The sequence below is a fragment of the Physcomitrium patens genome, chromosome 6 (genome assembly GCF_059467195.1).
Source record: "Physcomitrium patens ecotype Gransden chromosome 6, ASM5946719v1, whole genome shotgun sequence".
NCBI lineage: Eukaryota > Viridiplantae > Streptophyta > Bryopsida > Funariales > Funariaceae > Physcomitrium > Physcomitrium patens.
In genome coordinates this window covers 15,415,171-15,427,001 of record NC_143415.1, presented here as the reverse complement: position 1 = coordinate 15,427,001, position 11,831 = coordinate 15,415,171, and the positions used below count along the sequence as shown (strand labels likewise).

General features: G+C 39.3%; 3 protein-coding genes across 5 annotated transcripts; 1 reads left to right on the top strand and 2 right to left on the bottom strand.

Moving 5' to 3' along the window:
• Nucleotides 1-556: 556 nt before the first annotated feature.
• Nucleotides 557-4,261, bottom strand: LOC112283907 (TITAN-like protein). Its single transcript, XM_073534726.2, has 7 exons — nt 4,136-4,261; nt 2,761-3,017; nt 2,433-2,559; nt 1,888-2,278; nt 1,649-1,737; nt 1,367-1,478; nt 557-1,210 (listed from the first exon to the last, which is right to left on the bottom strand). The coding sequence occupies exons 1-7, from the start codon at nt 4,187-4,189 to the stop codon at nt 729-731; spliced, it is 1,512 nt and encodes a 503-aa protein (XP_073390827.1). The 5' UTR covers nt 4,190-4,261; the 3' UTR covers nt 557-728.
• A 1,352-nt stretch (nt 4,262-5,613) lies between these two features.
• Nucleotides 5,614-8,018, top strand: LOC112283894 (uncharacterized). 2 transcript variants are annotated; one of them, XM_024523216.3, is made up of 5 exons: nt 5,614-5,924; nt 6,080-6,189; nt 6,616-6,880; nt 7,181-7,381; nt 7,539-8,018. In XM_024523216.3, the coding sequence occupies exons 2-5, from the start codon at nt 6,081-6,083 to the stop codon at nt 7,540-7,542; spliced, it is 579 nt and encodes a 192-aa protein (XP_024378984.1). In that variant the 5' UTR covers nt 5,614-5,924; nt 6,080; the 3' UTR covers nt 7,543-8,018. The 2 variants fall into 2 exon arrangements, with proteins under 2 accessions (XP_024378984.1, XP_024378983.1); XM_024523215.3 differs by having other exon boundaries at nt 5,615-5,907.
• Nucleotides 7,180-11,253, bottom strand: LOC112283893 (putative mitochondrial protein ymf40). Of its 2 annotated transcripts, XR_002970224.3 has the most exons (3): nt 10,933-11,253; nt 8,531-10,581; nt 7,180-8,362 (listed from the first exon to the last, which is right to left on the bottom strand). XR_002970224.3 is itself a non-coding variant. In XM_024523214.3 (2 exons), the coding sequence occupies exons 1-2, from the start codon at nt 10,942-10,944 to the stop codon at nt 8,593-8,595; spliced, it is 2,001 nt and encodes a 666-aa protein (XP_024378982.1). In that variant the 5' UTR covers nt 10,945-11,253; the 3' UTR covers nt 7,180-8,592. The 2 variants fall into 2 exon arrangements, 1 of the variants encoding a protein (XP_024378982.1); XM_024523214.3 differs by having other exon boundaries at nt 7,180-10,581.
• Between the last annotated feature and the right edge of the window lie 578 nt (nt 11,254-11,831).

The following is an 11,831-nucleotide window of genomic DNA, read 5'->3' as shown; positions in this document are numbered from 1 at the left end:
AATAGTTTGGTTATAATAAACTTATAACTTTTACTTAGTTAAGAGAAGTTTAGATTATGCTATAGAAAAAATTGAAATTACAATGAATTTATTCTATTCAAGGATTATACTTCTTCAGCTATAATAAACTTAAAATGTCCGAGTTGGACGATGATCTAATAAGATTAAATATTACTAAGTTATTAAGACCATTAATTGCTACCTCTATAAGACTGATTTCATGATGTCAAGTTAAAATAATTTCATGAATAATTACTCCAAAAAACAACAAACAACTATCTATGAGTTTTATATGTATAAGCTTAATTTTCTTTATTGAAGATATTTCTTGTTTTTTAACAAAGTCTTTGTTTATAAAACAAGCTAAGGCTCTTCAATTTAATAACATAAAAAAATTGTATTTTTTTCATGAATGATTTAGAAAATATAACTTTTATTATGTATTGCACAAAAAAAAACTAAAAACTTCCACAAGTTTGTTGTGTAACACATGACAAAAGATTGAAATTATGAAAATACATCAGATGCAAACAAACTGATTTTTGAGCAAAACAACTTGAAAAACCGTAACATAAGGAGGCCTTATAACCATCCTGCAAAATTAATCGAGTGTAGACAGGAGAAACATTTTTCAATAATATACACCAATATGCACTGCACGAGTGTCTTAAGCTGCAGCCCGAAGACACAAAAAAAATATCAAAAAAATTAAACTGCAAAAATGCTAATTATGCTACCCGTCGTTTGCTAACATATGGCTGGAACTGAACAGGACCCTCCACTGAAGTAACAGTCCTTTTTCCTAATTCAGATGCAAGTCTTTTCGCCTCCCTCCGTTTTTCAGCCTCAAACTCTCTACGTGTGTCGTGTCGTGATCCACTTTGCCAAACACGACCGAAGTTTGGAAGCCAGGATGCATCGGCCTGTGGAACGTCCAACGTCTCTCCTCTCTCTGCACGTTCTAATTGTGCTCTACGCATTTCAGCCCAAGCAGCTCCAACCCGATTTGGAGGCCTGAGTTTTGCTAACTTTCTCTCCTGCGTCTTGGAGAGTGATTGCTTCTTTACGGCTTCGATGCTGGGACCGATTTCATCGTTGAGGACATCAAACAGCTTCTTGTCCTCGTTAGGTCCAATCCAAGGAGGCGTGCCACCAGAATGTACATTGCCCTCTCCAGATAATAGAGGCGGGCAAACGATCTTAGAAAGAGCTGCAAATTGTGTTGATGCGCCACTCTTAAGTTTACGTAACACAATCGACTGTATGCAACAGTACATATAACATATTCAGCAAAGCCACGACGTCTAATAAGCTACTTGCACAGTTTATGATTCAACATAAGCAACCTGGGTAGATCCAAACTTACTCTGGCCAGAGGCCATCACTGTATACTGAACGGGAGCAGCTCCTGGTAATGATTGCATGATGCCTTGCACACTGAAGGCCCCATTCGTAGCTGACCAGTTTACTCCACGACCCTGTAGATTGCAGGAAAAGTTCAAAAACAGGAAGATGTCTCGCAAGTGCAACCCAAGGATAGTATGACCAAAATATTTTAGATCAATATTTGGGCTATATCTGATTTCCATATTTAAAAAAATCCTCAATATCAAGTGTAAGGTCAATGCATTTAACACAAAAGACTCACTTGAGTGTAATGGCTAGTGTCAGTGCCTCTCCATGCCTTAAATACCTCCGTTGGCCTGTAATCATCAGAAGGTTTTCTGGTGCTTGCTTCTGTGACATAAGAAATTCGTAACAGAAAATGTTCATAACCTCATCGTTTCTAAGTACATTCCCAATACATATTCAATCTAGATTTATCTTCAAAATCACGAATGTAATGAAACCTCTCACCCAAGACACACTGACTTGGCGACAGCATACCTAAACCAAAGTTCGTTGGCACCAGAAATTTTGCAGAATCCATGTAGTGCACACTGTTACCAGACACACCCGCCCACTCGTTTGCGAAATCCACTAACGTCTCGGTTCTATCAGACACTGAGTGCCTTCGGAGACTGCCAGTTTCAGTTGCCGCAGAAGATACCTCATTGTGCGTAGACAGTGAATTCTGGGTCCTTCCAACAGTAAGGACTGTTAAAGGCTGAACATCATGTACAGAAGCAACATGTGAAAAACTCTGTCTACTGCCTAGTGCTAAAGAAGATCCCTCATCATTAAGTGAGGTTCCGGAGTGGATATTGTTTGTTCCAGGAAGCTCCACAACACTTGTTTTGGCCATTGTCGCAGTCAAATTCTTACATCGTTCCTGCCACTGAAACCAATATACTATTGTCAGAAAAATGATTGAAAAGACCTCATGCGTCATTCCTGCAAACCAAGAAGAATTATGAAATGCCGATCGACGTCGACCTATTTAAAATTGTGGCGGAAAACAGTATACTCAGTGAGTGCGAAGAAAATTATACCTGCAAAGTTTCCTCCTTGGAAATGAAGTAACTAAAAGAATCCGCGAGATGAGCTCCCTGGTCTGCTAAAAACTTCTTGACCATAAAAACATGTTGTGGATTTCCGAGATGTTGAATGGTGCTTTCACTGATTTGTGTAGCAAATAGCAAGATACAAGTTACTAGCAATCAAAAGTGAGACTAAGTAGTCAATGGATTATTTAAATCTAAAAATCAACTGGTATACTTTCGACTCTAAAACTGTCGCAAGATCCTCCAACACGCCTCGATGCCCTCAACTTCCAAATAAGTTAGACTCAACATAGCGGTGAAGAAATCACCAACATACCTAACAAACACACTCTTTTTTTCGTCAATCTCCTGCTCACAAAAAGCGCACCAAAATTTGGAACGATCGCGGTCTTCGTCCTGCAAGGTAGTGACCTCCTTCATTGATAGTCTAACATCTTGTAACTTCTTCCGTGCCTTTGAAAGAAATTCAGTTAAATACTTCTTGTGTTTAACACCATACTTGTGACCTTTCACCTTGTCGTGATGTATGCGGCAGACTGGACAGAAATTGAGCGGAGCCATCGAGTTGACTACCTTCAGCCCCAGAGATGTGCAAATTCAGATCTAACACGTAAATACTCAAAGGCAAGACCAAAACATAAAGTCAGAACTGAGCAGCATGCATTTCGCACAAATTACACTCCGCGACCTGCATGTGCTCTATTCAAGACCAGCATCAAGCAAAATGGTAATTTACTTCACGACAATCGTCCTATGCAACCATTTTCAACCTGCAACACACACACGACCAGACCCCAATCAGCGCAGTACTCTAGAGCAAACTTTCAATGAAATCAACTGAAGAGGCCCCACTACAACCCTAAACTTGTGAAGAATACATCATGTATCAAAACCCCAGTCGAGACACAGACCGATACAAACATGACGAATCCAACGTCAGGACATCACAGCTTTTGATGGCAGAAGAACTCCCAAGACAGTGTAAGAGGATCGACAGAGGAGTTCCATGTACACTCCACGTATTGAACCGCTCCGGACTAATGATCAGATACTTATTCTCTGTATGTAAAACCAAACCTCCGTCCAAATCACATACGCACTTGATACCGTTACATGAAAAATAACCACAAAAATTTATGGTAAATTGGCTGCAAGGATCGCTCAAGGCTTAAGTCTAACCACTGTCGTTTTACACACAACGTCACTCGATAACCTTTAACTGCTCCATGCTTCGTATGGAAATAGTGGCCAAGTACCAACCACTGCGACCCAAATTATGCTACATGCGGTGAATATCATCAAACAGCGGCAAGCTGCCGTAAAACAGCTGGATCGACAGCTGCATCTTTACCCTTCAAAATGTAAATAAAGCGTATGTGCTACACATAGTTGAACCCTAAAGGAGGCTAATCAATGCCTCGTGGCTGCATCACGCTAGTCTCTCCCCGATCATAGCAGACTGACTGCCCATTACTATCATTCTTCAACACAAAGAACACTGACCTTTCCTACTTTCCTACTTTCCGCAATCTCCCATTCCAACTACTCTGTCTCATACCCACTCATCCGAATACTCCACTCGTCGCAAAGCAACTAAAGGCCTCTCAATTGCACAAATTAACCCGCACACAACCACTCTTCTACATCAAACCAACCCTGAAAACCAAAGCCCGTGTAAATGCGTCCTTTGCCTTGGCTTGGGCTTGGACTGGCGTTGGCGCTTCTCCAACTGTATTTGCGTCCATGCAAAGCAGCGCTAAGGCCAAGCAAGGCCAAGCAGTGCGGGTGCGACGGATCGCGGCGACCGAGCCCCAGTGCTCGAAGACTCTTACCCTGGGGCTAAATACTAAATATCATTGTGTTTGAAACCATGGCCTCAGGGTGACCTTCAGGGTTTATGATACAAAAACTCTTAGTAAACATTGAACTTGTGTAAATACAAATTATTCCAATTATATGTGATAACTAAAGATCTATTATATTTGCAAAGACTCAAATCATTATATATAAATCAAATATACCAATTTCCAATATTACTATATTAAAAAATAGATTAATGATAGAAAATAATAAATATAAGTTAAGTATTTTTTTTTTTTTTTCATGCACATTATCTGTGAAAGATAAATATTATAAGTTGACAAATTTATTAGAACTGATAATCGTTGATTATTGATAAAGTGGTAGTTTAAAGATTATGTTGATGATTAATTATTACTAAATATTCTAACTTTGTCAATACCTAAAAAAAAATTATAAGTTAGATTTTTTTATTTTTTTATTTTTTTATTTTTTGTAATCGAAGGGCAATAAGGATCAATAGTAATTGAAGAAATTGCAATTAGAATTTGAAGCAGTTAAGATTTTATTAACTTTGTTTTAAAACATTTTTACATTAAAGTAATTTCTATAACAATAAATAGAAATATATTAGCATGTAAATAAAAGATGTTAACCATGAGAATTTATCTTATTTTACACCTTTTATGTGTATATGCATCTTCTTGATCTTTTTTGTACTTTTGTTACAATAGTTATACTACTTCAATAGATATATACAAGATTATGCACATTGTTTCTAAAAAAATCATAAATATATTCTTAATTATATTTAAAATATTTTTTACACATTATTTTTATAATTCTATAATAAATATAAAAATATAAAAACAACTTAATAAAAAAACATTCAGTTCTACAAAATAGAATAGGAGAAAGAAATAATTTTAATTATTTTCATTTTCATTTAATAATTAATTTTTTTATTCAATAAAATATGTAGTCGCATTAGAAATACCCAATATATCTTATTTATTAAAAATATTGTTTGTTTCTTTCTTACTCCAATTAATATATCACAATAAAATTTTAATTATTTTCATTTTTATTAAAATTATTTTTAATATAAATTGAATAGAAAAGAAACATATTAAAGGTATTAGAAAAAAATTTATTTTAATGAAGAAAACTAAAAAAAAAAAACATGTCAAGTAGGTAGTAGGATGTGGTAGCATTAGCAATACCCTATATTTAGGAGTGTGCATGTTTGATTTTCTTATTTTACTGGGATGCTGGAGTCATCATTCAACGAATGTCGTCATCCATTAACGTTTCATCCACCAATATATTTTTTAGGGTTGTACAAGGGTCCATAAATTCTTGTTCATACTTTGCGAGAGTGCTCTTTTGTACCATTGTCCTTCGTAACCGAAGCTCCAACACTCACATCCCCTCAAATAGCCCGAGATCACACTATACTCATGAAACCCAGCAGAAGGCACAAGCTCCATAGGATTTCGAAATGGAGACTGATGGACTGAGAGCATATATTGATGAAGCGATCCTGGGAAGAGGAAAGTAGAAGGGAACTGCTTGACGAGACCACCATAAAACGATAAAGTTCCCAAGTCTGAGGTTAGGTGACGTGGGTGATGAGTTTTGCATCACTGGCCACATACAATGCGTAAGTGCAGTTGGCTGGTGAGCTTGCGGTGTATAGTTTTGATTTCAACTTCGCTGTTTGGACTAAAGAATGTGTACATAATTTTCGAAAGATTTCTCGTCTCTATTTTTGGCTCCGACTGCCACTGTTCTGTTCTACCTCCTCTTACTCTGACCTATCCTTTTTGCTTCAGCATGTCGCTTGTGTTCTCGGAGGATTTGGAGCCCTTACAAATTCTCGACTTACAAGGCGTTGATGTCCTCGGTCGCCAAGTTGTTCGCATTGTAGGGAAGCACTTGCCTGGTACGCCCTACATCCTCAACCCTTGCACTTTGGCTACAACAAATTCACTCAAACTCTAATTCTTCAGCGTCTGCATTCCTACCCTAATTCTCAGCTCTTCATCATTTAGAGCATATGAGTAATCTGGATATTTGGCTGAGACTCTCAATCACGATGAATTGTCTTGTACTGTCCACAGAGCTAGTTGCTCTTTCGGCAGTAACTCTCCTCATGCAGTTGCCATGTGACTTTACAGACAGACCTCGCTGAGTTTCAGACGGGAATCAGGTGCAGGGTTGAATGAGTGATTTTGAAAATTACGAATTTCGTCGCTGCCAATGAATTCACTATGTGTATATCCTGCTTTCCCAAAAGGAATTCGTTCTTGAATTACAGCTAGAGGCCTTGAACTTTCACTTATGCGTGGAGTCTTATGGTTCGATGCAGCACCTGCAATCGACGTTGAAAAATTGAAGGTATTCGTGCTACATAAACTCCATCACGAACTGAAGCCAGGCCCTTACGTCGTAGTTTATTTCCACACAGCAGTGCAACGAAATGATAATTCTCCAGGTTTGTGGGCTCTCAGAGATTTATACGAAATTCTGCCAAAACAGTTGAAGCATGGCCTGCAGGCTGTGTATGTTGTTCATCCAGGTCTGCGTTTCCGGCTGTTTCTCGGCACCTTGGGACGATTTTTTCTCAGTGAAGGGTACGTCTTCAAATCATCGCATCTCTCTCCTACATATACCTTCCTTGGTAGAGTATCTGTAAGATACCTAGCATTTTTGGTTGTAATTACGATAGCGTTGCCCGAAACCCTCAACCAGCATTGTCTTACTAAAAAGCGCCACGGATTTAGAGGGACCAACGACGCAGGGCTGGGTTCAGGGACCTTCTGATAATTAGGCTCAGTTATCATACATAAAAGCTATTTGAAGTTTTCGAAGTTATTGCAGACTTGATTCGACCAATTGTAGTAGCTCTCAGAACTATGGCACTCCTGGCACAGATTCTACTCAAAGTTGGTGTACATTAGTCGGCTTGAGTTTCTCACAGAACACGTCAGGGAAAGTCAAGTAGAGATCCCAGAATTTGTCATCGATCACGACCGGGAATTGGAGACACGGCCATTGATGGACTACGGTGTAGAAGTTGATCTAACGCAGAACAATTCTATGCCGGTGGGAGAATATCCTCGAAGCCCTTACAGGTCTTCCTCAAACACAGTTCGTTGACAAGAAGCTACACTGTCCTCCTATTTCCATCTTGAAGATGCGTCTTTCTTGAGGAGTGTCTAATCCTTTTCTAAAACTTATTTCCTTTCTGAAGATTGTTACTATAATTTGAATCTATTCCTATTTCTGCAGGTAGAGATGGAATTGGACTAAAGCTCAGTAACAAGGGTAAACCCGGAGGCTCGGCAACCAAACAGCGGCAAGCGGATCATCTCCTCAGAGTGAACACCTGCCAGTTGCATACTCTAAATTAAGCTGATTGTATAAAAGGGTTGAAGCTAATCTCAAGATGAACCTCATTCATTCCAAGGGATGGATCTGCTGATAATGTTTTTGGAGCCGATCTAGCCGTGCTTTCATAGGGACGCTGCATGGAATTGAATTAGAGAACTAAGGGAGGTAAATGGATTTAACTGATAATTAGGAGCTGGAGTTCAACCAATCCATGTAAGTCCTGTGCCATTAGATTTCCATAGGACTTCAGTACTCTTGTTGACTAAATGCACCTATGTAAAATAGGTTATATTTTTTAACTACGTGTATGCGCATTGTAGCTTTGGCAATCCATGAAATGTATTTTTAAGAATTCACGTTGTGGACTTCGATCTAAAATTTTACCGCAATTTCTCGTACATAGTTGATTTTCAATCAAGTATCAGTCACTTGCAATGTCATGCAAAAGTCTTCTTAGCTTGGTATTGCATTTGCAGTTGCATAGTGCTTCATGAGTAGCTAGAAACATTAGACGAGGCAGCCTCAAAAGGTGGGGGCTTTGGTGGATCTCAAATTGCGACACTGACTTGCTCGATCAACTGGATCAAAGAAAAGAGTCCATGTATTTACTTCGTTTCTTCATCAAGCTCCTTCGTTTCACCTTTGGCTCATTTGGATGATTTTTCAGCAAGATTGTTGAAGGACAGATCCATATTCTATCAACACCCTTGCAATACCACGAACTGCCCACAAATATCAGAAGTCAACTTCTACTTGAAAGCAACAGCAAATATACTTGGGAACCCAGGGAACTTCGATCTGAAGAACTTTAAGGTGCTATCAACATTTTTCTACAATTGTGCAACAGCACTGTAAAAAAATTCAAGTGCGAGGAGCTTCAATGCAAGCACCTGTAAAACCGTTTCTTCACTTGTCTTGCTCCCAAAGTGTGTCACTTCTCAAAGCCAAGCTGTCAATATAGGAACAATTTCTCATAATCAACAGATAATCGCGGCCTTGGTGGAGGCACTAAAGTTTCCTTAAAATTCCAGACATTTTGTGAAGGAGGAAGCAATTCCAGCTTCCTTAAAGCACGCTTAGTCTCCTCATGCTCCGTATGTTTACTACAAAAAATTAAATAATCGCCTCTGAAATCCAGGTATACATCTCCATTGGGCTCTTGTGTTCGTTTCGGAATTATAAACCTCTGAAGCAACCCTTTCTCAATTTCCCCAAGATCATCCCAATCAAGTCTCAGTCTCTTCGCGTCATTCATCCGCTTCTTAAGTAAGGCTCGTTCCTCATCTGACAGATGGTCATCAACAACACTGCCGTTTCTTATAGGAACTCTATACCTAGCTGCACACTCTGTGCCGAACTCTTTGTATGTTCTTGCAGATCGGTAACGCTTCAGCTTCATTGTCAATGTCCGCACGCAACTGCTCCTCAGCGCAAGCCTTAGATAGCTTGTGAGATGGTAGAAATTATCCACAAACGAGTAATATGTGCAACAACCTCGCATTATCCAGTTATAGTAGCTTATAACCTCGTTATGGGAGCACCTGGCCAAATATGTGACAGGATGGGGTCGAGTGCCGCCGACCGATACCATCCCAAGTTTGGATAATTCGATGATAATTTTCTCCATGGGAGCTTTCAAACTGACCCTACCCAAATCCCCGGGACGTAACTGAGTTTGAGAGGCAACCTCTGGGGACTTGGCTACACTAACCATTGTTCCTAAGAAAAAAGCATGACTACTTCCAAGACGAGTTACAATAAACTCTTCAGACATGCTAAGCTGAATATCTTTCTTCAAAAACTCCTCCAGGTCTGTTTTGATGCCAAGCATGTCCTCTTTTCTGGCAATACATGACAATAACAAATCATCTGCATACCGCACATAGAACAACTTACGAAAGCTTAACGAACTATGCCGTTTTTCCTCAAGTTGAGCTTTGCGAGCAGCCAACACTTTTGCCCTCGCTGGCTTCCCTTCTCGCTGGAGACGAACTATCCTGCACGTAAGATTCAACACAAGTGGGTCGGTAGGTTTGAAAATCCGCCCTGTGTCGAACTCGTGCTTTCTGTCACGAATCCAGCAATCTATAGGATGGAGATATATGTTGGAAAACAAGGTAGACAGCGTCATGGCTTCGTGCTTTCCCTCCCATATACTTTTAACGGTCCAGATATGAGGTTTCCTGTTACCGTGACCCGCATTCAATGCTTTCCATACGAGACGTATAAATCTTTTGTCACCAACTTTCTGCTCCATTTGCTTGATTAATACATGGTGATTGAAATTGTGGCTATCTATTCTACCTACAAGAGCAAATTTGTGGTGTTGGAGGTCCCTTCTTACTGACTGTAAAGCTGTGTGGCGTGATCTAGATGGCCTGAAGCCATGAGATGAGTCCAAAAATAACGGCTCATAAACCTTTTCAAGCAAAATCCTCATTGCCTCTACGACCACCCTATCCCGGTATGGTGGGGGTACGTAAGAATATTTCAGACCTCCTTCACTCTGGGGTTGAAGAAGCGGTTCAAACTGCAATTTCTCATCATGAAGTTCCTTCAAAATCTCCCTCACCAATCCTCGTCGTTCGTAGAAATCCTTTTCATGTCCAGCTGCAACCACGAGGCTCCTGTGAGCTAACCTAATCATGTCCTCTTCCAGAAGCAAATTGTAGAGCTTATGGTTTACAAGTCCAGGGTCACGTTTGTTGTTGTCGTAAATCTGGTCTAATTCTGCCTGAAACGTATCCAAATCACTGTCGAAGCTTTCAGACGAACGAGAATGTCTGAGTGTCTGATAAGATGAGAACTCAAGCTTAGAATTACAAAAGGATCTTATAAAATGCTCCCTATCTGTCAAAATTGGCGGTTCACGTAATAATGAAGTGACGGTGGCTAATCGCTGAAGAGAAGGAAACGTCCATCCTCTTGAAAACCTCCTGACCTGCAAGAGACAAGGTTCTAAAACTCATCAAAAAGCCTCTTCAACTCTCTAATTCAAAGAAATCGGAGTTTCTCGCAATGTGCACAATAAACATCCTTAACTCTACATTTCCAGCCAACACTGCACAGGAAAACACTGTTTTTGTCAACGCACAGCTAGAATTATGTGTTGATAGCCGCCACGAGCAGCACCTGACTCATGTGGATATTCACGTATTTCGTAACAAGAAAAGCCACAAAATCCTGGCCATCTACCGATGAGACCAGTTCTGAAAATCAAATACATACAAACTCCTAATGAGAAAAATCATTGAAAATCTGTTTGGAACGGGAAGGGAAAATGACACACTACCAAGCGATGCATTTCACTAAACGAAGAACACGCTCCTCGGCCCCAACCACACAAGCAGCAGAACCTCTTCACACACAGAATGAGAAACCCTAAATGTCAATATTGATACAGAGTCGACTTCCAAGGGCCGTCGCAAACCACGCACAGGACTTGATTTCCGAATTCCACCCTCATCAATCAACAGCTACGACGCCAACGTCGCATGACACATTCCTGCACGCACCCTCGAGCTCAACTCAAATCGCTCCCTCCTCACTGGAAACGTCGTATTTGCTCATACGAAGACACAATACGGCGATCATCGAAAATGGGTCCGAAAGTCTCCACCGAAGTCCTTTCCCCCCTCTTTTTAAATCTTCAAAAAAAATAAAATAATTTTTGTTGGTGTTAGACACGGCACCAATGAGGTTATGACATAATCAGAAATAGCGAAATTAACTTTTATTTCAGGGTCGTGAGTTGACTCCAATTGGAATAATATCTCTCTGTGATATTGCTATCAAAAGAATTTCTCATAATTGTTTTTAGTGTAGTTAATTATTTTTAGTGTAGTTAATTAGTGGCTATTGAGAGGAATTCGATGCAAATTTTGTGTCAATGTAGTGTTATGTTGCAGATGCTCAAATTTTTGAGAGTGGTTTAAGGTGAAGATTAAAATTCCAAAGAAAAAAGAATGTTTTACAAATCACTTGGATTCTAAATATTTTTCTTTTTGCTAAAAATTTGAATTTTATATATTTTCTAAGTATAATGCATCTAATTATGATTTAAGCAAGGTTTATTAAAATAAATATAATCATTTTCACAACTAGGTATATAATTTTGAAAAATAATTTTGAAAAAAGTCTATAACTTTCAAAACAAATCTTCATTGATTCAATACCACTTCTTTATGACAA